The 27,702-nt window shown below is 44.2% G+C and overlaps 1 protein-coding gene across 1 annotated transcript in view; it reads left to right on the top strand.

Moving 5' to 3' along the window:
* The window catches only part of Dok5 (docking protein 5), a 140,580-nt gene that overhangs the window by 91,181 nt on the left and 21,697 nt on the right, over positions 1-27,702 (top strand). Inside the window, exons 5-6 of the mRNA XM_051185597.1 lie at positions 2,565-2,754; positions 11,412-11,547. Of these exons, the coding sequence (XP_051041554.1) occupies positions 2,565-2,754; positions 11,412-11,547 (326 nt within the window). The remainder of the gene's footprint in view (positions 1-2,564; positions 2,755-11,411; positions 11,548-27,702) is intronic.

The following is a 27,702-nucleotide window of genomic DNA, read 5'->3' as shown; positions in this document are numbered from 1 at the left end:
ACTGCAGTGAATGTTTTCCTTAGAAGTTCTGTGATGTGTAATGGGAAAGTATCCACGTTAATGGTTTTGAGGACCACACTGTGTGTCTGGTGAATGGAAGGTGACTTATAAATATCCAAGTGTTACGTTTGCACAGGAGCCCCACCCCATATGTGTTAGGACTTCCCGAATTTTATAGATGGGGAGCCTGAACCTCAGAGAGCAAAACGGCTTATTCCAAATGTCGTAAGTAGTTAGTGTTTGAGTCCAGACTATGATCATGGGTCTCCATTTACAATGCATGGGCTTTTAAATGTGGTTGGTGGAGATTTCCCCTTGTCTTTTCACTTAAAATATGTTTGAACACCTTCCAATGTTTTAAATAGAATTTAATCCCCCATTCATTTCATCAAGTTTAAACCCACTTTAAAAAAAAAAAAAAATCAACCCTTGAGCCAACTCAGCTCAACACACCATCTAGGAATAAATCCTTTAAAATAATAATGACCAAAATATTCATGAACATTTTAGCAAAAATCAATGTTGATTCGTAGTGGGAGCCTGGAGGAGCTGCTCCATCTTCAAGTAGCCGAACCTAGTGACTGGGGAGTTTGGATCCCGGGGCACTGCTTGAGAGGCCAACTTGATCTGTGTGCACTTGTCAGAGCTGAAGGGGCTCTGGGTCACCTGGATTGGTGGTGCACATGACAGCCGTGAAAGGGTGCTAACACTCTCAGTGAGCAGCCTAGCTGTTAGTTAAAACTGTGTTCCCTCCCAGCGGAGCGGTGTCTTCAAGACACTTTTACAGTCTTTGCCCATGTTGAATGCACAGGCCCCACACAATACATTACTATGCAAATGTAGCTGACCAGGACCTGGGAGAGTGGGCTGCTGCCAAGGAGCCGCTAGTCAGGGTGGGAACGGGAGCTACAGAGGGTGAAGCCATGTACCAAGGCCCTTCATCCCAGACTTTCCTTCTGTGGCTCATTCAGGCAGAGGGGGGATAGCCAGGACCTTGGGAATACAGGCCTGGGCATCGGAAGCATGGCACGGCTTGATTGCCACTGTCCTTTAGAGTGGCTGGATCGGCTCTTAGCCTTCACACATTTGTATTTGTGGCATAGTAGAAACTCCTAGTGCTGAAATGCAAATTAAGAACGGTGCCTAAGGTTTCCTTTTCTGCCTGCCAGTTTTATGTGCTTGGGTTTTCTCTTGTTACAGGTTTGTGTAAAACTCTCCTACTTACTTGAAAGTACTTTATAGTCTTATTTTCTAGGAGTTCAAATAAGTTCAATTAAAATGTTTTTTCACCAAGAGCATGCTAGGCAAGCACTCCACCACTGACTTCTCCCCCCCCCAACTAATTTATTTTTGTAGCAAATCAATTTGCCTCTTACAGAATCCATTAACAATGGTCTCTTTTACCTCTTACTTACTGAAAACAGTTTCATCCATTGGTCCAGAACTCTCAAGGGACATGGCTATTTTATAATAGTTTCTAGAAAGCATTCAACATTTGGCTATTGACAGTTCAAAATAAACTCAAAAGCTTAAATAGCGGGGGCCTGAGCCCATTCATGAACACAATCTTAATATTACTATTTACTAAGTTCAAATAAAATATGGATATTTTGATGATTTTTCTTAATATAAAATAACTAATTTAGACCATTCCTAATAATTGTCAGCATCACACTGTCTTGTGAGATGTCTGGGATCCACTATAGGATGGATAGATAGAATTATGCTTGCAAATGCCATAGTATCTTTATTCATATTTTACTTAGAGGGTTTTGACTCTGTAACTTTTTGTGTTGATGAGTTTCCTAAGTAGTAGCAATGAAAACACTGTAACCGTGTTCAGGGAAGATCTTTTCTACAGTTACCAGCTAAGGTAGCTGCCATAATCTTGGTGACATTTTCAGCAGTCACTCCAGGAAGCAAAAGGCTATGACTTCCCAGAGTTAGCTAAACAAAGGTCTTTGCTCAAACTCTGTTAAGCCTATCCTGTGGCATCTTCACAATTGTTGGTCAGCTAACTGCACACTGCTATTGTGGAATGTGCTTTAAATAATTTTGGGGACAGTTGTATTCATTTGATTATAGGGATTGTAAGCTGATTAATGTTACTTTAGGACCACAAATCACAGAAATATCCTTTTGCACCTGTACCTTCTGTGAATGCAAAAGTAATTAATGTATCTAATGTGTAATTAATGTATGCTCAGCAGAGGAAAGGTTGCTTTTAGTGGTTTCATTATTCTGGTTGCTTATTGGCATATGTTTTTTATGATGCAAATTGAAAAAGTCTAAAAATGATATTTGTTCATGTAAATAGTGTTTAGTGTGTGTTGACACCCAGAGTGTATCATTATGCCATGTAATAGCAGCTGCATTTAAAAACTCATTTTTCAAAAAAAAAAAAAAACTCATTTTTCTATGACAGTTCATTTATAACTTTTATCTTCCTGGGTGTGCCACCAAACCCTAGCATGTACATAATTTTAAAATGCTTCTGTGTTCCTACAATGTCTTTGCTGTTTTATTTCTGGGGATTTTAGACTAACCTTTTGTTTTTCTCCCAGAGAGATTCAATGTGTATTTGATGCCATCTCCTAACTTAGATGTACATGGCGAATGTGCCTTGCAGATTACATATGAGTACATCTGTCTTTGGGACATCCAGAATCCCAGAGTCAAACTCATCTCTTGGCCGCTAAGTGCCCTGCGGCGGTATGGACGTGACACCACGTGGTTCACTTTTGAGGCAGGGAGGTGAGTTCATGGCTTTTCATACATCCTTTTCCGGAATCTGCTTACCTTCTTCAGGTTTGGGTCATGGAGTTGAACCAGAAGTCTGCTTCGAAAAATTCATAAAACTGTGGTCTTATGGAAAGATTATAGCACGGTGTTCAGGCACCCTGAATCCTTCTCCTAGGGTTCATTCTGACACATTCCAGATTTGACATGAGTTTCCAATCCTTGATTTGATGATACGCCGCAAACGGAAGCTGAACCGGTAAACTATACCACAGTCTGGGTTAAGTTAATAGAGGCTATCTCGCTGTTGCTTGAGCAGCTGGCTTCCTAATTCAAGGTACACTATTCTACGTGAACTAACAGGGTAGAGCATACATGTGGGGACCTCTGACCCTTCTCAGGTTGCTGCTAGCTGACTGAGGTCCAGCTAAACTACTTACTACTTAACAAATGGCAGTTCTGGAAATACTCGATTCTGACACTTGCTTGTTGTTAGCTCACTGGGCCCCTTTAGGGCCCCCCTTGCCCCTGTTAGAGGCAAAGGTGGGAATGAAGAGAATTCAGTGCCATTTGGGCGAATCGTGGCCCACAAAGGGGTACTTCCGGCCAGGGCTTCAGTTCACCTCCTCACACATCATTCTTCCTCCCTATGGGTTTAGGTCCCTTATAAAGGCAGAACAAACAAATGAACAAAAACAAAAACAAAGCAAAGCAAAGCAAAAAGCAAGCAAACAAAAAATGACTCAAGTTTTAAGAAATACAAGCTCATCAAACTAGTCAACATTCTAGGACACAATAGAGAGACCTTCACAGACCCCCATCCTAAACAGAAGAACTGTGGTTGATGGCTCCTGGGAGAGGTAGAATTAGTTTCCTTTAACAGTGTAGTTTCTTACACCCAGGAGCACGTAAAGAGCATAGATGGGATAATGGGTTATTTGTTATTAAAAAAAAAATCAAAACCAGCAACAGAAAACAAAAACAAAAACAAAAACAAAAAACAACCAAGCCAAAAAAGGAAAGAGAAAAAAACAGGTTGAAGAGACAAAGTTGAGTGGCAGGTAGGGGGATAGGTAGCTGGGGATGAATCTGGAGGAATGGAAGTTAGCATGATCAGAATACATAAAATAGAATTCTTGAAGAATTTATAAAACTATTATATTAAAATGAGACATAAACCCATCTGTACTGTCTTAAAATTACTCTGAAGCTGTAACAATCAGGTTACAGTATTTAAGATGGTTGGTTAAAGTTGATAGTTATTTTATAGGAAGTGATGCTAATTTAAAGAGAGTAAAAAAACAGAAGTTCTGAACACTACCCAAGCCTCTAACTCAGGTCAATAGATGAGTCAATCAGTCAATCAGTTTACCTCATTTTAGACAGAGCTGGGGTAGTTAACATTTACTTTTTGGAAATACAAATCAATTTAATATTTTCACAACACTCTAAAAAGTTTTAAAAAGTGATTTTCTTTCATATGTAGTTATGTAATTCTTTCTGTTTTTTTCTTTTTCCTTTTCCTTTTTTGTTTTTTGTTTTTTGTTTAGTGGTTAGTTTTCTTGTTTTTGGAATGGTGTATCATGTAGTAACCCAGGCTACCCTGAAGCTTGCCTTCAACTCCCAAGTAACAACTAGACAGATGTGCACCACACATCTGGGCTTTTTTACTGTCGAGCTATAGAAGGCAGCTGGCTACTCTCCTGGACAACAAAAGGACATGACATTAAAAGACAGAACCTTCACAGTTAGTTTTGCCCTACTCCTTTATCTCAATGACCAATTTACTGTTCATAAAGGGAAATCCTTGTGAAAAACGGAGAACTTGCTTGGTTGCATTGGTATGCTCCCTCATGTGGGTCTCTTTAGCTTCTGTTAGGACTTTTGAAGCAGGGTGAGGGCTTGTAGAACAGAAAGTGAGACACAAGGTAATGCTACTACTTCATATTTTCTCTGAAATGCAAATGAAGATGGATTTTCATCATCACTATCAGGATGCTAGACAATAAGATCATTTGTGTCCCCAAGTGTGACACTTCCTGTCTGCCTTATTTTGTTAGTAAAGGTAATTTCCTCCTTGGTTATTTTTGGATATCTCCAAAGCAAGGCAGGGCGGTGTCATAATAACTAATAGTATAACCCGCTCACTCACTTGAAGAAGCAAGCAGACAAGAGGCCCCCACCAGGCACACTGTTTTCACAGCGTGACATAACATTTTGTTTCTTCTTTGAACTGGATCTGGGAACAATGGGAGCTAAGCTTCTAGGGCTACCTGCACACCGGATTACAGAACCCTCATCTCTTAGGGGTGCATTTAGGATTAAATAAAGGCACAAGGGAGAATTCCTGAGATGGAGTGTGTCTGGAAAGTAGTATGTAGTAGAGTGACAAAGCAAAGAATCCACTGTTCTGACTTAGGCTCTGGAAGTAGCGATGACTTCAGGCGTGGCTTGATTCAGTGCTCAGTTGACAAAACTTGGTTTCATTGGAGTGTCTTGTCTCTTCTAGCTTGTCTACTTCCTGGATGTCTTGATCACTTCCAGGAGCTTTCAAGGCTCCCCATACATCAGCCAATGGGAGACAGATGGGCAACATAGAGCATGTAGACCGTTACAGTCAACATGAGATTCAGCTCTCTACCGAACACTTCACTCAAATCTCATAGGATGGGAACAGAATGGGGACATCTCCCAGGGCATAGAGTGGGCCTGTTGCCTTTGAAAGGGGAAAGATGCAAGGTTTCACATCTACAAAGTGTGTCCATCTTAGCGTGTGCTTGCTCCGAGTAAAAAGGGCTATTAGGGGTTACATTGTTCATGTGTGTGTCTGTGGTAGTGTGTGTGCTTGAGATCAGAAGCCTTTGGAGGCCAGAAGAGGGCATCAGATCCCCTGCAGCTGGAGTAATGTGGTTGTGAGTGGCCTGAGGTGGGCACAAGGGACCAACCTCCAGTCTTCTTAAAGAGCACAAAGCATTCTTACCCTCCGGGCCATCTCTGCAGCCCCTGTATCCTGTCAGCAACCACTCTCATCAGCATACACCTCCTTACTTATGAAGGAAGCTACCTCAGCATATTCAAGGAAGGCCTCCATCAGTAAGCCACAGGCTTATGAAGACACTGCTGATCTGATAGTCTCCCTAAACTGTGTGCTAGTGCCTAAATGTCCTTAGCTTGACCGGAGTTCCCAGAGGTCCCATTTGCTCTTTTCTTTTGTAATCTGGGCACATGTAACTGGAGCCAGCTACCTTTTCTCAGGTAGGGGAGTGGGTAGGGCTTAGCCGTTTAGGCCTTTCTAAGTGTATTTCTGCCTTTAGCCTCCTAGGATAAGAAGTTCTAACTCTATTGCCATGTTTGTCTGTTTGTTTTTCCCTTGAAGAAATTCAGAAATGAAGCATAAAACTTGTAATAAACCACAACTGTACAAAGATTTGTCCCTGGCAATGAAAAGTAATAATTACGTTATTCTGGATGCCTAGAGAGATATTGCTCCTTTTGTTTGAGGGGTCTGTCTGGAGTCTGCTGCTTGTTTGTGCTTCAGAGCCCTGACATCTCACTTTTCCAAGTCACCCTGTCAGAGAGGCTAGAGTTTTCTGTGGGAAGATCCAACTGGCAGGCCGATCTCCAGGCAGTTGCGCTCCCATGGAACTTTTCCAGAAGAGTTATTGTTTGGAGAAGTGTGGCAGGTGTCCAGTGAGCTTCTCTTTTATGTTTCAAGCTGGCTGCTGGGTTCACATACTTCAGTGTCCAGCTCTGTCTCACCTCTGACTGATTTAAATTAATACCCTGGGTTTTGCCTCTGCAGGAGTGAGAGAGGCCCAGGAAACGTTTGGCAGAACCTGTTAAATAATTTCCACACATGAATGCCTTTCTTTGCTGACCAGAGAGGGAGAGTCTCTCTTGTACCTTTGGCATCATTTAAAAAGAAATTTAGGTATGCCAAGAAAGATGAGAACTTGAATTCCACGCACAAATGCTTCCTTAAATTTATGCAAAGAGTTTTTGCTTGGGATGTTAAGGTCATCTGAACAGTCTTGGAAAAAAAAGTAACAGCTTTTCACATAGTTCACCCTGAGTGCAGGCTAACTGGTGAGGTAACTTTGTAGTGAAGTAGGACTCTTCTAACCTAAGAGTCCATGAGTGAAGGGAAAGCTGTACTGCTGTCTCCTGCATATTCCTGACTTGTGCTTTTGGTTCCAAGCCATTGAACAATTGTAGTGAGATGTTCACTTTGTCTGCCCTTGTGGCACAGACCACGCCCACTGGGGGTGGAGACAGGGGCGGACTTTACCTGGGCTAACTAAGTCTGAGGAGGGGGTTCTGGGAGCTCTCTTGCTTGCAGGACAGGGACAGGAGAATATCCAGAGGCATCCTTGGGACCGGGAACTGGCTGATGTTCATCTGTCTATGTTGTAAGTTATTTCTCCCTGAATAAACATCTATTCGGCCTATTTGTTTCTCCTGATCCTTATTAAATGTAAATAAACAGTCTCCAATATCCAAATGCTTTAGAGACAGTTACTTCCTTATTATCAAGGAAGAAAAAGTAAGCGGGCAGGCCATCCTCCTTTCTCACTAAGTTGAGTAGAGAAATCTTCACAAAATGCTGCTTCTCACACAGACTTACTCAGGAGAAAGGGATTCCTCTTCATCCACCAGCAAATGGGAAAGAGACTGTCCTGGTTTTCCTTTTGTTGTGATAAAATGGGCTGACCAAAAAGTCATCCCCAAGTCTTCACTCACTTCTCATCCCAAGTATGAGTTCATGCCAAGGTCTGGTGTCTTTACCCGGACATGATCCATCCCCACAATCTTTAGTCATACTCGCATCCCTGATGTCTTTCTTGGATGTGGTGCCCACCTTCCCTCCTAGATAAAGATGCATTTTGAGATGTCATTCCAAGAACATCCAAGGTAAAAAAAACCAATGGATAAAGAGAAAGGAGGAAGGGAGTCACAAGATATCAAAATGCCTCCCTGCTCTTGCATGCATGAACCCCTGGGGGAGTTTTTCTCTTGTGTTTTCTAAAGAGCTGACCAGCCTGCACTGTGCTGGATTATATAAAGCCATTAGTCTGTCTGATGTGTTTTTATTTTTATTGCCTTGGGCCCTTCACCCATTATACTGTTTTCTCAAACCCTATAGTAACATTTTAATGTGTAGAGAACATTTAATGTGTAGCTCCTTATGAAACAGCTCCAAGCCAATCAGTCAGGCAAAGCAAGTAGGCCGAAGGGAATTGTGTGAGAAGGCCAGGTTTTGTCCATCCCCCACTCTGTGGTACAGCTAAAGGGCACACTTTCTTAAGTAAACCCCAACATTTAAAACAGAAGTAACATGTCTGTTCTGTTAAGAGGTCTTTCATGAATCTTATCTCTGTATTGCACAGTGGGGAACCTCTTGGCTATCTCTGATAGATCAAGCCATTTTAGCCCTTCTAGAAGAAAATATAAATAATGAATGAAACAGATTGCTGACTTCTCAATTCAGCCAACTTTACATAGCAATCAGGATTTCTTACTTGTCTTAAACGATGCAAAGCAGCTATAACATTGGATTCCTACTGCAGGACTAGCCTACTGCAGGCTAAAAATCTTTAAAAATGAAACTTACTCCCCACTAACCACATCTCCCCCATCTCTGTGCCTGAGGGGGTCTGAATAGAAAGTCTGTTTCTCTACACACCTGTAGACTCAGCGCTCATTGTGACACACACCTGTAGACCCAGCACTCATTAGGACACTCATCTGTAGACCCAGCACTCATTGTGTGTGACACACACCTGTAGACCCAGCACTCAGGTGGTGAGGGCGGGTCGGTCAGCAGTTTAAGCCCCTCCTGGGGTACATACTGGGCTGGAGGACCTAACAGGATGATGTCACCCTATCTCAAAACAAACAAGTAAAACTCTAGGGTATATCCTAAGGGTGATTCTGTTAAGAGCTGTTCTTGTCAGTTAGTGAACTGCTGCCCTGCAAGTATCAGGGGGAAACATTAGCTTGTGAAAGGTTTATGATCAACCCATATAGCAATAGATGAATGCTTTTGATCATAATCTAGGCCGCATTTCTTACTGTGAGTTTTAGTCAAAGCAAAACAAGCTTTCAAAGGCCCCCGGGATTAAAAAGTATGCCTGCAAACTTGGGTATCCTTCAACCATCTTCTAGACAGTTGAGTAACAGGTGCCTTCTTGCCCTCAAGGGACAGGACAATCATTTAAGGAAGTCAATGAACAATGACCTTTATACTAGGAGAAACAGCAGGTGACTTAAAGAGCCAGTTAAGGTTAATTCTTCCTCTTAATAAATTCATGTACTTTGGGGGGGAGGGGAGAGATGTGGAAAAATCCCAAAGCCCTGAGGAACGTGGTGCAAGGAAGTAGAAACAGGTTACGTGGTGACTTGCGTCCAAAGGAGGCCAGAGCAGGACTTACAATGGCACGAGATGTCTTCAGGAAACAAACCTAACTGAGGAAAGTTTTGAAACCCAGCTTCAGTGCTTTTTGGGATGGGTACAACTTAATGATTAACATCCCATAATGATCATGGAAACCAAGCTGTCTTTCTCCCCTTTCCCAGCATTCCTTTCTCCCTTTCCTCATAAATCCATATTCGTGAAATTTAAGCTAAGCAGTGTCAACCATTGTTCAGGTCTCACCACATGGTTGTGGTAGTGTGCTCAGCTGTGGAAAACTAGACTGGGGCACATCTTTCTTGTTTTATGGCATTAATTGAACCTGCTGGGCAAGAATGCAAGCAGTGGCTTGAGCTGGAAACCTCCTCAGCTTCTTTGTCCTGTCATGCAGTTTTTCAGAGATGAGCAAAGCTCAAGCATTAATTAAGTAAGGCAGTGTTCGTGCTACTAGCAAGAAATTAGGAGGTGGGAAGAGTGGGATTCAGCTAGTTATTGCCTTTAGGACAAACAAACAAATGCAACCCCTTACCATTCTCATGTGCGTCATATTAGAATTCTTTTCAGCGTTACTGCATATGCTTTTATTCACATTCCTGAAAGTATTGGTAGTGGTGGCCGGAGAGAAGGCTCGGCAGTTAGGAGTGCTGGCTGCCTGCACAGACGACTCAGGTTTGGTTCTCAGCACCCACATGATGGCTCATAACAGTCCTTACCTCCAGTGCCAAGGGGGGGCGGTGTCCTCTCCTGATCTCCTAGGGCACCAGTCATGCATGGGAAGCACAGAGACATACATGGGAATAAAACACCCACACATGTAAAACACATGTTTAATATTAAAAAACTTTCGGTAATTAAATATGTTTGTATAGGCATACATTTACGCACTAAGACATATACAATGAAAAGGAATTTGTTTTGTTCTTGTGCAACAGAAACAAATAAAAGATCCAGAGACTGGTATTGGAGGTTAAGCTTCAAGCTGAAGCTTAGAGAAGCAAAGCAGCCTGTCACTAGCTCTTACTTCCACTTCAGGCTGAAAGGGCTGATCCTGTCTCCACAAGCTCTCACCAAGCCTCAGATGGCAGCCTCTCCTCAGTGTGGCTGGAGAAAGAATGCCTCCTATTGTCAGTGTGACTTAAACATGAATGTGTCATACTGACTCTTGCTCCTGTCTTTTATGCCCCTCTAGTGCTGGGATTAAAGGCGTGTGATCTGTTACTCTTTTAGACTGATTCACTCTTATGTAGATCTGGGTGGCCTTGAGCACACAGACACCCAGCTATCTCTTAATCCTGAGTCCCAGGATTAAAGGTGCCTATCACCACCTCTTAGCTTCCTACTGCTGGAATTAAAGGTGTGTGCCTGGCTTTTTAGGCTTGTGGCTGACTTTGGTTTCTGAATCCTCAGTCAAGCTTTAATAAATCATAAATATCACTATATCACCACACTACATTCTTGTCTGGATTTTTGTGGTCTGGGTCAGATATACCCTTCTTCTCAATGTTTCCAAACCTATATGTGTTGTTTCCTTGCAGAATTTCCCATGTGTCCCACACATTAACTGAGCAGAGCCATGCTCTTAAGGAAAGATGATGGGTTGCATTTTGTCCAGCATGTTGGCAGGAACCAGAACCAACATTTGATGTGGGGTTTTGGAAATGAGAGAATGCTTAGGGCTGTCATCTGTGGTGCAGTTAGAATAACAACGAAGAAAGACAGAACCCTCATCTTCACCTTGGGGCTTACCACCCCCCATGGTGATTTTCCTCTGCAAGACTCTTCCTGGAGTGGGAAGGGGATCAGTGCCCCACGGTCCCCTGGAGTGTGGGCTTGTACTGAGAATGGAGAAACGGTGCTTATCTTCTACTTCACTTTATAATAAAAAGCAAAACAAAACACCACTCAGTACTTATCAGCCAGGAGTGTTAGTTCCCTGCCCACTGTTGCAATAATTAATTGGACACTGACCATTTTGCTCTAGTAATTTTATTTAGCAACACGAGCTCTAATCACATTAAGAATAAATGGACTGGAGCTCTCTTGGTACATTGCCAGGTGTGGTGGCATTCCTGTAAGCAATCCCAGCACTCAGGAGGCAAACACAGAGGGGCTGTTGCAAGTTCGAGGTCAACTTGGGTTGTTTAGAGTTCTAGACCAGTAAGGGCGACATAGTAAGACCCTGTGTCAAAAATAAGAGAACAAAATCTCGCCATGTTAACATTGCTGGATTTTCAGAAGTTTCTTGCTTTTGTTTTCACAGGATGTGTGAAACTGGTGAAGGGCTATTTATCTTTCAAACACGAGACGGCGAGGCCATCTACCAGAAGGTGCATTCTGCTGCCTTGGCCATAGCTGAGCAGCATGAGCGCTTGCTGCAGAGTGTGAAAAATTCAATGGTATGTTTGGAATGTCTTCTTTCTGCCCAGGGTGCACCACTATATGTTGTGGTCTGGGAATGTACTTTCTGAACAACAAGCCTTCCTTTACGTAAGCAGTTGGTTTGTTTCTTTACTTAGCATTGTAGGACGCAGACTGAACACTCTCCTTAGAATTCCCATCATGATCAACTGATAAGCTATCGACCCATGCACTCATTTACTTTATCGTTTATTATTATGCATGGGCATCTGCAATTGTTGTGTACAGTCCGGAGGATGCAACTGACTGTTCAAATGGGTGAGCTTATTGGGCATGTAGCAAGCATTAAGTAAAAAGAGAAGAAACAGGAAGTAGGTAGAGAGAAGCAGCAAGTAGGGTGGCAGAGTGTCAAGTCAGCTACTTACAGCGTCAACAGAGAAGGCTGGGCAGCCTGACTGAACGCAAGCAGAGGTCGTCAAATTTCGGCTTACAACTTGCAATAGAAATCACTTGGGAAATCCCATTTGATAATTCCAGTTGAGCTTTCCCTCTCCATGGCTGAGTTCCTGTTCCTGCTCCTACCTCAGGCATTTTTACATCAGGAATAAACAGTAGTGAGGGCTGTTGGGAATGCTCTGCCTTCTAGCCGTTCTCAAGAACACAATGTACCCTTAGCTGCTCGCTGTTTCCGTCTCTGCACAAGAGAATCAGGAGGTCACCCGACAGGGTGTTTTAGAGGACAGCTTTGAGATAAACACGTGTGGGGCTGAAGAGGATGGGACGTTTCAGTAAGCTTAAACAGCGGGTGACAGTTCAATGTAATCTATATGACAACCTTAACACTGACATGAGTGTGTATCAGCATCCACACACTCAGCTACGTGGCTTGCCTGCCTCTGCATATGTGTGCTTATCTTTATCAGAAGTTAGTGATTCCAGCCAACAAATGTGCCTAGGAAATACAAGTGGCAAAAGGCTGAGGGAAACGGGAGAAATACTCCAGGCTCAAATGAAGGATTTGAGTTCATGTACGATAGTGTGCAGTGACTACCTGAGGGATGAATTGCAATTCAACTGCAGTATTTTCTGAGACAAAGAAAGCCTTAGACAGCACACATGGCCACACCTCTGCTATTGTATGAAGATGTATGAGCATACACACATGTGTTTGGAACACCTCTCTTTTGCAATGTATGCTGCTAGACCCTCTGACTTGAGGAAACTATTAGTTTCAGTTATCTTATAGAAGGGAAAGAAATATTTTTAGAAATCTTTAAGATTTTTATTTATCTGGTTCATTTAGTTTTTAAATTTTATTTATTTGTTCGTTTGTTTGTTTTTGATGAAGTGCTGCCTGTCCCAGAACTCATTATGTAGACCAGGCTAGCCTCCAACCCACAGAAATCCACCTGCCTCTGTCTTCAAAATTCTGGGATTAAAGGGAAAGGCTGCCTCTTTTATTTTTATTTTAAAATTATGTGTCCAAGTATGTGTTTCTGCATGTGGGTGCATGCATATGAGCATAGCAGGTACCTATGGACACCAGGAGAGGGCATCAGATACCCTGGAGCAGGCGTTATAGGCAATTATGAATAGCCCAACGTAGTTGCTGAGTGAGAGGAACTGGATTCCAGTCCTCTACAAGAGAAGTACAACCTCTTAGCTCTTCTGCCACCTCTTCAGACCCAAATATCAAGAAATCTTAACTACAAACCTGAAGGATAAACAAAAAATGCTACACACACACACACACACACACACACACACACACACGCACGCACGCACGCACGCACGCACGCACGCACGCACGCACACACACACCAAAACATAAACCAAGAAGAGCTCCTTTGGCATGATAAGGTTAAGGGAATTTGATTACACTTTGAAAAGGTGTATGTGACCTTTGTTTTGGGAGTGTCTTTCGTGGGACCAGAACTCACTGCTGAAAGAGGGGAGAGAGCCAGGGCTGAGTTGCACACTCTGGACCAAGGGTTGGATGTACGATCATGATTGCATTTCCGAGGTGGCTGGGGAATACCACCTGTGAGGTGGGAAGTAAGGGGGTGGGAGCTGTGTGGGGGTGATATTCCTCACACGTGAGTAAACATTATTCTCGTGTAGGAATGAGGGTGTTTCTGGATGAGATGATATTTTAATTGGTAATCTGAGGAAGGAAATTTGCATTCTGGGGTGTTAGAGAGCTTTGTTCTACTGGTTGGAGGCCTGGACAGTGCAAATGGAGAATGAATTCACAGTCTTTGCTGGATGGTATTGAACATGCGCACTGATCTTTTGCTATCCTGAAACTTAGACTTGAAGTGACCCCATCAGTGCTTCTGATGTCAGACTTCATATTACAGCTCAAGACCCTTCACCTTCATTAAGTCTCTCTCCTCCTGCCCTCTCCCTTCCTCCTTCCCTTCCCTCCACCTGCCCTTCTCTCCCTCCCCTCTCTTCATCTCCCCTTCCTTCCCTTCCCTCTCTCTACCTCCCCCTTCCCACCTCATCTCCCCATCTCCCCTTCCTCCCTCCTTTCTTTCCCCCTCCCTCTGCTCTCCTTCCCTCCCACACCCTCTCTCCATCCCCTCCTCCCTCCATCCCCTCCCCCCTCCCACACCCTCTCTCCATCCCCTCCCCCCTCCCACACCCTCCCTCCATCCCCTCCCCCCTCCCACACCCTCTCTCCATCCCCTCCCCCCTCCCACACCCTCTCTCCATCTCCTCTTCCCTTCTCTCCCTTTACCCCTCCCTCCCTGCCTCCCTCCCCCCCCCCGAATAATCTAACCAGCATGGAGTAGACACAGATAATGCAGACACAGACCATTATGTCATTGTGCCCGTGGCTAAACCTAGCTCCAACAGCAGCACTACAGCACAGCTTGGTGGACTATAGCAAAGCTCTACATTCTTCCAAGCTCCAGTTTTCTGTTTCACAAAAAGAGAAAAGTAGTTAAAAGTTAGGTTTACGTGGCATCTGCTCACAATGCCTTCCACACAGTCCACTGTTGAGGAGATCCATTGCCTTAGGCTGATCTCAACAACAGCTTCATCTCCCACCATTCATCTGTCTGTCTGTCAGTATCTGAGCAGAGGCAACCTAAAGATAGCATTTGGAAGGAGAGTGATGAAATGGGATGGTTTAGATCACAAACAATTGTAAGGTTTGGCAGGAAGAACCACGTTTGGTACAAAATCCGTGCATCATTGAAGTACTTCAGACAAAGGAACATTGACCAGAGACTCCAAGGCCTCTTGCTTCTGCCACACAACAAGATACCCATTGCCAGCTTTGAGTGTGGAGCTTCCGGTGTTTTAACCTGTAGGCATACAACAACAGAATAGCATTGAGCACATGACTTACAGTTAGCTTTTAAAAAGAGAACATGTAAGTTCACTGGGATGCCAGGCTTTCTCCACTGCACATGGCTCTACATGGAGTCCGGGGATTCAAACTCAGGTCCTTCTGAGTTTACATAACAAGTGCTCACTGAACCATCTCCCCAGCCCACAACTGTCTTTTTGAAGAAGCCTCCATGTTTTTATATAGCAAGAACAGCATCCATGTTTTTATATAGCAAGCATCTGCCACATAGTTTTATAGTACCACACTCTACAGATATTCCATTAATTTTTAAAACCATGCTTTAGGGCCTGGAGAGATGGCTTGATAGTTGAGAGCATTGGCTGCTCTTCCGGAGGTCCTGGTTTCTATTCCCAGCATCACACAGTGGTCACAACTACCCGTGACTCCAGATCCAGGGGATTTGATGTCCTCTTCTGGTCACAATGGGTACCAGCATGCAAATGGTGCCCAGACGCACATGCAGGTGAAAACCCTGTCCCTGTGAAATAAAATAAGCCCTTGTGAAGCTGTGGTTTAGTGCAGCACTCCATCTGTAAGCGCTGGTGGCCGCTTAGTGTTGACTCTTACAGTTTAAACACTGAATCAAAGGCTGAATTCTTTAACATTTGATTTTGATTCCAAATGATCTCCCCATGAAAAACAGCATGTGACTATCTGTCTATCCTTATATTTTACCAAGTCTATGTATGGCAGTAAGGATAATTCAATGGATGGACAGAAGGATAAAGGACAGAGGGAGAAACAGCATCGAAGCAGAATGCAAGTTGCTTCAGCCTAAGCGGGAAGCATGTGGCTGCCCATATTTGCCTGATTTCCCATTAGATGCTTGTCAGATCCTAAGGAAGTTTCCGTGAGATTACCATATTTGAAAAGCCTTAATTAGCATAAATCAGTTCTGGAAATGCAGACTGGGATATACTCGTGCATGTTTTCCCATTTTCTGTCTCCTCGTTATTTCCACTAAGATTAATCAGGGATATGAGTAATTCATTCAGATCACCCCTCTGAAATTTTATCTAGAAAATAATGTCATTTGCCCTTAATTTGCTGTGCACTCCATGAGTTCTAGGAAAGACGTGCTATTGCAAAGCAAGCACTTCCTGTTTCTGATGAAATGAGTAAGCATCCAAATAGGATCTGAGTGACACTGCAGTTAGCTGGGGATTTCGGAAAGCCAAACACTAGTGTATTTTAATCAGAACCTGATTAGGGGAGGAAAGACATCCCGTGATACAGTGGGCCACAGCGAGACCATGCCTGGCCTGGGCTTAGGGTTTTGGTTTTCTGTGCGGAAGTTGGAGGCTCACAGAACCAGTACTTCTCTCTCCCAGGAATCATCTTTGCCCCAATTCTGGTCCCCTTCTGAAGAGCCCAAGGTTATAACTGGGAGGTGTGGTGACAATCACCTATAGCCTTAGCCTCTTTGTTAGGAAATCTCAACTCTCTGATGTAAAGCCCAGCAACAGAGGGATGCCACACCGTGGGGCCACTGGGGACCTACTCTAGCTGGAAACTGCAGCTTTGAGTAGAGTGACTGGATCATCTCAGTGACCCTGGAGCCCAGAGTTTGTCAAGAGGAGACTGGGTTGGATGGCAGTAACAGATACTGTGCTAGGCTGACTTAGGACTCTCCAGTGATAACCCGTGCCTTAAAACCCCAAACTGGTCATTTACCAGCTAATGTCTAGCGTCTTAGAGAGGAAAGGGCTTCTTGGTGATGGCCAGGTGAAGGACCTTGAGATGGGAAGAGCACTTGGATTAGCCAAGTGGTTCCAAAGTCATCTCAAGGAGCTGGTAGGAGGAAAATAGACATTGGGTAGTAGGTGCCAGTGAGAGCAGGAGAGGAACACTGTGCTGGCTTTCAAAGTGGCAGCCAGGACATGACTAAGGGTGTGGGAGTGTCCTGGCAGATAGACAGAACACAGAGCCTGAAATCTGTCTTCAAGGCCTAAAAAGGAACCAACCCTGAGAATGCCTTGAATTTCACCCGGAGAAGTTGACTTCGGTCTCAGGCCTCCAGCGCAGAAATCATTTTAAGGCGTCACCTTGAGTTAGTTGGCTACTACAACCCCAGGATTCAGGAGCCTAGTGACATCACTGAAGTGGGAGACAGGGACAGTGCATTGCTTTTCTAATCTGTAACCCACAACATTTCAGCATAATTGTGTGTATTTCTCAAGCCCTCTTAACAAGCCTTGGATTGAAGGCCCAGGGTCAGCAGCCTAGGAGAATAAAGTGACTCTGAATGGCTTGTCATTGTGCCCACAAATTGGTGCACTGCTCATCCTTTGCCAGAGAGGTGTCTTCTTCTGCATGAGATGGTGACTAACACAGAGACCCCAACTGGTCAAGGTGTAGGGAAAAAGAGACCATGGGGTGTTCAGCCCTAGATGATCATGAGAGCCACAGGCGGTGGTGGCTGTAAGGAAACACCAGGGCGGTTGTGACTGCATGTGCAACCTAACCAGTCCCAGCATAGAGACAGGGGGTGAACACAAAGTTTACCCCTGACGAAGGAACTATTGACAGCCACTGGGATGGGGGAGTTATTGTCATTGTTATTGTCCTGGGTCAACCATGATCCAGTGGATGGCTACAAGAGCACATGGGCAGAACACAATGAACCTGACACATTTTTAAAGATAAAGAGGACACAAAACTCGGTGGGTAGAGAAAGGGGGCGTGGGTCTGGGAGGAGCTGGGTGACAAGGTGAAGATGATGAGGATTCATTGAAGTTCTCAAGGAATTTATAAAAAAAATAGTGGGGTTCTGAGTTGGAACAGGCTTCTGGGTACCCCACTTTGTACTGTATAGTTCTGTGGCAAACTTCTAGATGTTTTCTTGCTGTGTAGGACTTTAGGTGACGATGGTTCTAAGAATTCCAAACAAAGAGCCAAATGTTAAAGTGAAAAGGTCTCATCTAAAATTCTATCCTCTTTATTATGAGGGACAGTGAAAGGGTCAGGACACACTGACCTCACAGCACAAAATGACAAAGACTGGATATGCCCAGTCATGCCTGCCATCTGCAGACGGACATGGGACCTTCTGGTCTCTGAAGTGCCCTCTGCTGTCTGCTGTCCTCACACTCAGCCAGCGACTTCCTGCCTACACTGTGGCCAGGTACTCTCTAACTTGAGTAGTAAGTGAGTAGTTTTCTACAGAAGCGTAATGAGATGTCACGCTCAGGGTCCAGGAGACAGCACACAGTGTGTTCATTGAGGATGCTGGGGACGGAGCATGGGTGCACACACACCGTCTCAATGTGAGTGAGTGGACTTGGGGCTCAGCTCAGCGGGGTCCCTCTTCCTCAGTTTCTTCTCACTGCTCTGATGTCAGTTAGGGCAACAGTCTCATTTGCAGGTGTGGGTGGGGAAGGAGTGAGTCTCACGATCACGTGGTTATCGGGAATGCTATCTGCTTGTAGCTGTATGATTGGCAGTCTCCATTTCTTGCTAGTTTGGCAATGCCCAGCTCTTTACCACATGGATCTCTACAGTACAGCCCCTTCCTTGATCTAATTCAACAATAGAATCTTCTTGCAAGATGGACGCCACATCCCACCGGGGACAGTTATAGAAATGCCATGCCATTTTTTTTCTGATGTAATCTATTCCAAATTCCTACCCCTACCCACAGTCATGGAAGACTAACTGTGGACCTCAAGAATGGGGAACTACAGGGTCACCCTGACATCTGCTACCTATACTACTATTTATTTAGCAATTTGATTCTACTTTCTTAGGATGATTCTTACTCTGTTTGCTAGCTAGTTATTCCCCCCATTTTGTGAGGACCTGCTTGGTACTTAACTCAGTTGTAATGTCATTACTGCTGTTTATCCTGCCACTTGAAAGAAGCTGTGGGCTGGTGCTGGCTTTTCTCTAAACACCACATTCATTCATTCATTCATTCATTCATTCATTCATTCATTATCACCTGTTCACCCATAAATGTGTTGTGTCATACAGGCTATAATGTCAGATAGCGGTGAGTCCCAAGGTTCCTTGAGACAAACATTGGAAGAGACTTCATTCATTCATTCATCCTGGAAGAAATAAATTACCCCTTCCTGCTGTGCAAACGAGAAAAGTGATGTTCAAGCTGACCAAATCAGCGGTGGGGACTTGATGTTATGGGAGCCAGGAATTCTGGACAGTCTGGTTCTGATGCCCCTATGTTCCCCCTCTACCTTCTTGAATTATTAAAACTGCAGCTGGTCAGTGTTTTCATATCTGACCCACTTCCAAATCTCCCTCAGTATCAGAGCGCCTCCCACAAGCAACTGCTCCCTTACAAACAATAAAAAGAAAGGTCTAGGGAGTTGCCTTAGGCTGCAAAGTGCTACTACACTTGCGTCCTTGAGGGCTGCAGGTCCACCTCCAGAGCCCACAGTTTGTCCCACAGCCCAGAGCTGGCACAAGTTTGTCGCCTCCCTGCTGGGGAGGCAGAGACAGGCAGATCCCCAGGCCTTGTTGGCCAGCCAGCCTAGCATATTTAGCAAGGTCCAGGCCAGGGAAAGAACTTGTCTTTTCAAAAAGGTGGAAAGGCCCAGAAAATGACTGTCTGCTGGCCTCCACACACAGATGCATGTATATGCAAGTGTGTCCTTAGACTCACATGTGTGCCCTTATACACATGAACATGGGTACATATACGCTAACTGGGTTAAAAAAAATCTGAATATGTCTTCAGGAACTTTGGTACCATATGCCTTATAATTCTCCCCCACCTTCATGCTTTTCAAATTCAATGCATTATTGTTTGGCAGCCTAGGTGGTTAGATCAGGATGAGCAAATGGCATGGGTCTTAACCACCAGCTGCCTTGTTGGGGAAGCAGCAGAGAGCACGTGGGACAACTGGGGATGTCCCTGAGGCAGTCAGATATTTTTGCTACCTCTGAGATCTGTGTCTATGATGCAGTCTAATTTTGGCCTGAGGAGTGGCAGCCTGTGGGACGCCCCTCATTCCATAAGGAGACCTGTCATTCCAGACTTCCTTCAAGGCCTGAGCCCGAGGGTGGAAATAGCCTGCTACTTAGCAGAGCTTTTTAGGGACCACACAGTAGGCTGTGGAGGGAGACATTAAAGCATTACGATGGCTTCTCCCCCATAAGCTGGATTCTTGATGACAAATAGGCTTGGACCTAAAATTGGAAATGGTTTCCACACCTTTTTTTTTTTTTTTTTTTTTTTTGGTGGTGGTGGTTTAATGGATTGATTTATGGGCAAATGGGTTTCCTCAAATGAAATTTTATAGTGAATTTATAGAATATAAGTAATACCTCCCACAACTCTAGAAACCAAATTGATTTATATTTAGCATAATTTTAGAAGCATTTTGTTGCATACTACATGTATAATATATATGTGCATATATATATATATATGCACACACACATACACACACACACATATATATATATGCACAAACACACATACATACATACATATATATGTGCACATATATAGAGGGGAGCATGGCGGTTTTAAAAACTCGCACAATCAGCTTGGTTGGCATCTCAGACACTGAAGTGGATGGATGTTGGGGGTGGGTTTTACATGTGTGAACAGCTTTCTCATACTCTGCAGCCGCCACTACCCTCCCTCCCCAGATCAGATTTACCCCTCCTATTTATGGGTTCTGGTTAACCGTGTTAACTTTAATATACTGCCTAAAGCAATTATCACCTTTTTTTCCCTCTCCCAAATTAAAATCTTTTTATATCCTGACATACTAATTATACAAAAAAGAAAGAAAGAAACTGTATAGAATTTCTGCTAGAATTTGTGCTAACTACCTGTAGAGCAGTGTGACAGATACGTCTTAAGGAGAACAAACCCTAAAAAAAAAAAAATCATCTGCTTCTATGTCTGGATATTGTAGCTCATGTATGCAATTCAATACTGGGGAGCTGATGAAAGCGGAGCGGCTCATCATGAGTTTGAGGTAAGCCTGGAGCTGCTCAGTGAGTTCAAAACCTGCTTAAGCTACACAGTAGTAAGACTTTGTTTCAATGAACCAAAATGCTTCTCATCTTTAAACAAATGTAAAATTTAGAAAAGGAGCTTGGATTGGAAACATTAAAAAACGTGGAAAGCAGGTAGTGCTGAGTTGCATGAAAAAGCTGTCTAAGCAGGGGCAGGGCAAGCACCCACAGGCAGTGGTCCTCTGTGGTTGTGACTGGCTGTGACGGGAAGTATAAGCCAAATGGCTCCCATCCTCTCTATGAACTGCTTTAGGTCCCAGTGTTTTATCACAGCAACAGAAAGGCAACACAGTATCATTTATGTGTGCTACTCCATGGAGGGCCAAGAGCATCTCCCTGGAGCAAGTTATGTCTGAGCTGAGTTTGGGAGGTTAGCTCATGCCTTGACTGCTGGTGGGGATGATGGCATATGTGACATTCATTGAGAATGTACAGTGTGTGTGGAGCTGGTTCAAGAGCTAGAAATCCATTTAACATTCGATCTTCACCATGGCCATAGACATGGGCAGTGTCATCTGAGAGGTCTCAGGGCTTTCAAGTGTGGACACACATCTTGGCAGTGATGGAGCCGTGATTTAAATGGAATGACTACAGTCTCCAACACACACTTGGGGCCCTGTTAAGAACACTGGCTGCTCTTGGAGAGGACCTGGGTTCAGTTCCCAGAACCTGCATGGTGACTTACTACCTCTGTAACCAGTTCCAGGGGATCCTGTGCCCTCTTTTGGACTGCATGGATATTGCACACACATGGTACACATAAACACATGCAAGCAAACGTCATACACATAAATAAAAATCAATGAATTCTGCTTTTTTTTTTTTAATAAAGGAAACAGTTAAGTCAGACCAGTTAATTCAGATATTGCATATGTTGATGGGATTTAGGGTTCTTGCTTAAATTTGCAGTGACTCTCCTCATAGATATAAAGCCCCATTGTGTGAGTTCTGCTTCTTCATCCTCCTTAGCATCATACAGATTTGGAAGACATGCCCTGCCATACTGTAATTGGAGGTTTCCTTGTTCCGTGGCTGTGAGTGCCCACCACCATGTCCTTGTTCAGCTCAAGCAAAAGAAACATTTAGCAACAGCTTAGAGATTTGTCTGTTGTAGTAGCAACAACAACAAATAGATTTGCGGTACTTAGGGTGTAGCTTTGGTGTGTGGGCGAGATCCCTCATAAAGAAGAGGAGGGGTCTGGCTCTCTCTCTCTCTCTCTCTCTGGTTGTGGCCTGAGTATCCTGCATTGCAGCATCCTGTGCCTCCAGGGGGCAGAAGGCCATGGTAGCTATTTCCCTTGATTGTGTGAGTGCTCCCCAAATAAATATCTGTTATTCTTTTATTCCGGCATTTGTGGACTTCCTTTTCCACCCTCAGTATATAGACTCAGAAACTGGCTCTCAGCACTTGAGGAGGTAGCTCTGCAAGCAGGTGCTATTCTGGAGGCTTGAGGATGATGGGACAACCACAGGTCTTACCCTGAACCCTTGCTCATTCAATTTTGCTCAACTGAGAGCAGAGGCTTGTGGGTACATTGGGTACACACTCCAAAAAATGCTCGGTAGGATTGCTTTTCTAATGTCAACCATGGTCAAGTTTCAGGGATGTGTGATTCTTAATCTGTTCTGAGACATCAATTATGAAAGATTTTCTTTGCAAGCCTCTCTAAAGAACCAAATAGTAAATAGTTCAGTTTTTGAGTCATGAGTTGTGTCTCTTGCTACTGTCTCTTTGTCTAGTTCCTGCTTTCCCTTTATTCTAAATTAAATTAGTTTATTGCATATGGCAAATACACTTGCTACCACATTCTCGAGGAGGTCAAGTTTCTGGAGTTGGTTTTCTTTCCTTACCATGTGCATCCCAGGAATCAGACTCAGGTCCTCAGATCTGGTGGTGAGGTGATTTGAAAGAAATGGTCCCCAAAGTGCGTGGCACTATTAGGAAGTGTGGCCTTGTTGGAGGAAGTGTGTCACTGTGGGTGCAGGCTTTGAGGTCTCTTTTACTTAAGTTTCCCTCAGTATGATAGTTAGTCAACTTCCTGTGGCCTGCAAGACGTAGTGATCTCGGTTCTAGCACCTTGTCTGCCTGCATGCCTCCATGATCCCCGCCATCATGATAATGGGCTGAGCCAGAACTGTCAGTGAGCCACCTCAATTAAATGTTTCTTTATAAGACTTCCCGTGGTCATGGTGTCTTTTCACAGCAATAGAAACCCTAGCTAAGACAGGTGGCAAGCACCTTTACCCACTGAGCCATCTAGTTGCTCCCTTTTTTAACTTTAAACACATAAAATCTATTCTTAGGATATTGAGGTTTCACTTGCAGGCTATGGACCCCTCAGCTGACCCCAGCTCTTAACCTTGGTTCTTGGGCATTAAATACAAATGTACTTACCTAATAAATTCGTCCTCTCCATCCCATGTTTCCCCTGCTAAGAGTTTGCTGAAAGCAAAAGCAAACATCTCAAGGAGCTGTTAGTTAAAGCTGAGGCCCTGTAGGACTTAATCAGAATCTATCATTTCAGAGATACCAAAGGCATTGTTTTAGACATACCACTCAGAAGAGGTCCTCACTTATGGATGCCCCAATGTGAGAAGGCTTTGTCTTACACACTCTGGGCCATGACCAGCAACGGATTGCCAAAACACCATGGATGGGACCTTTGGGGTTAGCTCGGACAGCTGTCACAAGATATTAAGGTTTTGATGTTCTGGAGTGATCCAGGTCAGGCCATCTGCAGAACTGGAAATTGGCCACTTAATGGGTTTCTAGCCAAGTATTTACCAATCTGTCCAAGCATGAAATGCAAGTTCTGCTCCACTATGTAGCCATCCTGGAAGGTGAAATGTAATCTTCTGACTCCAGATTGCTGAAGATCATGCAGAGGTTTTTGTGAGCTGGCCTATACAGGCCAGTTTCTGTTTGATTTTCTAAGCACTGGCTCAGATAATACTAATTTTTTTTTTATTAGAATTGTCTCCAGTGTTTAGACCAGAGAAATCTACAAGAAACAGGGATTACTACATTTTACAAAGTAAGAATGTCTGATGAACACTAAGTCTGTTAGAGCTAAGACTTGAGAGTATCTTTAAAGGCTGTTGAAATGGTAAATGATATGTAGCTTTTCACAGTTATTATTTATTGTTGCTTCAATGACCCGGACTTTTTGCTCACATAAGCAACACACGTGAACCCTCATTCAAACTTAGAATCCATTGTTTAGGGGGAATAATTTATATCTTTTCTGTCCTTTGTGGGTTTTTTTGCAGCATGTTTATTTTCTTAATATCTTTTTTTTTTTGCATTGAAGATTGTGGTTATTTGCTAGCACAGGCTTGTTCTTTCTGTGGGGTGTCAGAATATATCGAGAGTTTATGCTAGAAAACAAGAAATGTGTGCATGCATGTGAGTGGTGTGTGTGTGTGTGTGTGTGTGTGTGTGTGTGTGTGTGTGTGTGTGAACAGTAGTTTGGTTATTGACCGAAGTCTGCTGGATGCTCTTCTTTTAGAGGAAAAACAGGGCTTCTGTAGTTTTTCAACCCACAATACAAAGCCATATTATGAGCACTGTAGAAACTGATTCATAAATGGAAACACTTTTGTGAGTTGACTTCATCTAGATAAGGGTTGGGAGTAGGGTTGGCGAGGTGGTTCAGTGACTAACAGGACTTGTTTTTCCAGAGGACTTGAGTTCAATTCCCAGTGCCCACACAGTGGTTCATAGCCAGCTATACTCTAGTTCCAAGGGTTCTAATACACTCTCCTGACCTACACAGACACCAGGGACACAGTGCACAGACATACATGCAGACAGCATTCACACACATAAGTGAAATGATGATAAACATATTTAGAAAGAATAGGGGCTAGGTTGCAGACATGGCTCTGCCTGTGAAACTCTTAGCACACAAGCATGAGGGCTACACTGCAGATGACCAGAACCCATGGAGAAGCCAGATGGACAGGGCATGGCAGCCTGCCTGTGGTCCGAGTGCACGGGAGGGAGAGGACAGGACCTGGTAAGTAGCACGCTGGCTAGCTGGAGTAGCCAGAATTGTCAGCTTCCAAGTTCTCTGGAAGACTCTGCCTGAATATATAAGGTGAAGGAAGCCACATGCTTCCACATGCAAGTGAACATACCCACAGTCATGAGAACATGCATATGCATATGCAAAAAGAGTAACAAAGTAGGTAGTGAATAGGCTCAAAATGAAATGAAGGTCCTTGTTAATAAACTATGAAGATTTTTATGATGGCTGCATCTGAGCATCAAATCCAGCCCGGAGCCCTATACTTAAGTGCACACAAAGACAGCTCCAGTCAATGTGTTACCGATACAATAAAATACATGGAGACAGGATATAGCTGGGCAAACTGTAATGTGCAGCTACTCTAAACTATGGGTTAGCTTTGAGCAGCTGTTTTATTTACTATGGGACAATTCACAATAGCTAGCCCAAAGCACAGCCAGTGGGGAGAGGGCCTGGGACATTGTTAACATCCTACAATGTACAGAGAGAGGAGAACCTGGCTCCAAGTGCCCAAGTGCCCAATATTGTACCCCTGGGATGGAGTTCCAGGTGGCTGTGCTGAGAGTCAAACTTAGGCCCTCCCCAAAGGTGTACCTGCTTTTAACTGCTGTGCCACCCTTCTAGCTCTCATATATGCATTAACTTTGGAAGCCTACTGTTGAAAAATGTGACTGATGTGCAAATCCACAAACTGCTGATTGCCAGGAACAAGGTCCCGTTTCTCTGTAATGAACTGTGGGTATGCCACATTTTGTTGAATGAGAAAAATAATATATTAGAAACAGAAAAGGAGAAGAGAGAAGAAGGGGGAGGAGGAGGAGAAGGAGAAAGAGGAGGAGGCGGAGGAGGAGAAGAAGAAACAAACCCCCAAATAAAGTCAGATGCCAAGTTCACTTCCTCCCAATGCTCATGAAAGGGTCAGGCTCCAAGCAGGTCTGCTTTAGAAAGCATGGGATTCCTGGTCCCTAATGGTGCCTCCAAAGTGCAGGTGGGGAGAGTTTCTTCAGTGAGGAGGCAGGTGGTTATTTCCCTGAAACGAAGGGAGCAATGGCTTTGTTTTGTGCGTGAGCTTGAGGACTCATATGGCTCTGAATAAATTGACGTGAATTTCTTTCATTTCCCATGAAAATAACCATTGAAGTGCATCTGGTGCATGGCAGAGAGTTCCACTTGGCAATTTGGCCCCAAATGGTTGATTTCACAAGCAGTCTGCTCCTCAAAGCTGTAAGCCACAATGGAGGCTTTGTCTCAGTCAGCTGCTTCCTGCGTAGCAGGTCATGTGTCCTTTGCCAGGTTTTTCTTTCCTTTTCTTTTTTAAAGCAGGAAAGAAAGCATCTTCCTTTCTTCCTCCCTCCCTCCCTCCGTTCTTTCCTTCCTTCCCCCTTTTCCTTTCCCTTTCTTCCCCTCTCCCTCCTTCCCCTCTCTTCTCCCTCCCTCCCTCCTTCTCTCCCTCCTTCCCTCCCTCCTTACCTCCCTCCCTCCCTCCGTTCTTTCCTTCCTCCTTTTCCTTTCCCTTTCTTCCCCTCTCCCTCCTTCCCCCCTCTTCTCCCTCCCTCCTACTCTCATTTTCTCTGTCTTCCCTTCCATCCTTTCTTTTTCCTTTCTCTCCTTCCTTCTTCCTTTTTTGTGCATATATGTGTGCCCCCTTGGGCATGTGCATTCACGGGCCTGGGTGGATGTGTGTGAGCATATGTGTTGAGGTGCGATGCCAGTCTTGCATATCATCCCTTAGGCACTATCCACTTGGTTACTTTGTTGTTGTTTTGTTCAGGTGGGGTTTCTTCACTGGCCTTGAGCTCGTCCTGTAGGCTGGGCTGTCCAGTCAGGGATTTATCTACCTGCTCCCCCTTCTCTAGCACCGAGATTAATGGCATGCACCATCATGCTTTTACTGTTTTCACGGCTTTCCTTTTCAGTTAAATTGTGGGGACCAAGCTTATGTGCATGTGCATGCTTGTGTGTCCATGCTTTACAGGCTGAGATCTCTCCGGCCCTCTCCATTTCCCCTTCCTCCCCTCCCCTCCCTCCATCCCTTCCCCCTTCCAGGCATTGAATAAGGGCCTGCCTGCTGTATTTTCTTGACAGTTCAATAAGATCTTAGGAAGTCTTTGTACCCTCTTGATGGTAAGAACATCCTTTGTTTCTGCTTCAAGTGTCACAAGGGGAATTAAGGGGTCTCCTCTGCTGGTTTCCACTAAGCATGGGATCTGAGGTGTAATTGGGATTGGGCATACTGTGTGGTGAGCATGATTCCATCAGGAGCCAGTAAGGAGGCTGTGTTTGCTGATGGAACATTTCAGGCTGGAAGGTTCCCTCGGCAGGCAGTGATGTCATGAGCTGGGTCAGAGTCCCCATGGCTTGTTCCTAAGACAGCAGGGAAATCCCTGTCTCTCAGCAGCTGACACTGTTGGCCGGCTGCCATTTCTGTGAGCTTTGAAGGTGAAATTCAGATTCCTGCTGTGCAATCATATTTCAGGGGCTTCATGATAGTTTTAGGATATGTGTGCAGTGTGTGTGTGTGCACTGTGTGTGTAGTGTGTGTGCATTGTGTATATGCGGTGTGTGTGTAGTGTGTATGTGTGTATGTAGTATATGTATATTCACTGTCTATAGTGTGCATGTGTGTGCTCTGTGTGTGTAGTGACTATGCAGTGTATCACAGTGTGTGTACAGTGTGTGTATGCGGTGTGTGTGTAGTGTGTATGTGTGTATGTAGTATATGTATATTCACTGTCTATAGTGTGTATGTGTGTGCACTGTGTGTGGTATCTGTGCTCTGTGTGTGTGTTATCTGTGCTCTGTGTGTG

This window comes from Phodopus roborovskii, unplaced genomic scaffold, assembly GCF_943737965.1.
Source record: "Phodopus roborovskii unplaced genomic scaffold, PHOROB, whole genome shotgun sequence".
Classification (NCBI taxonomy): Eukaryota; Metazoa; Chordata; class Mammalia; order Rodentia; family Cricetidae; genus Phodopus; species Phodopus roborovskii.
Note: the sequence above shows the minus strand (reverse complement) of the source record. Positions and strands in the feature narration are given on the sequence as shown.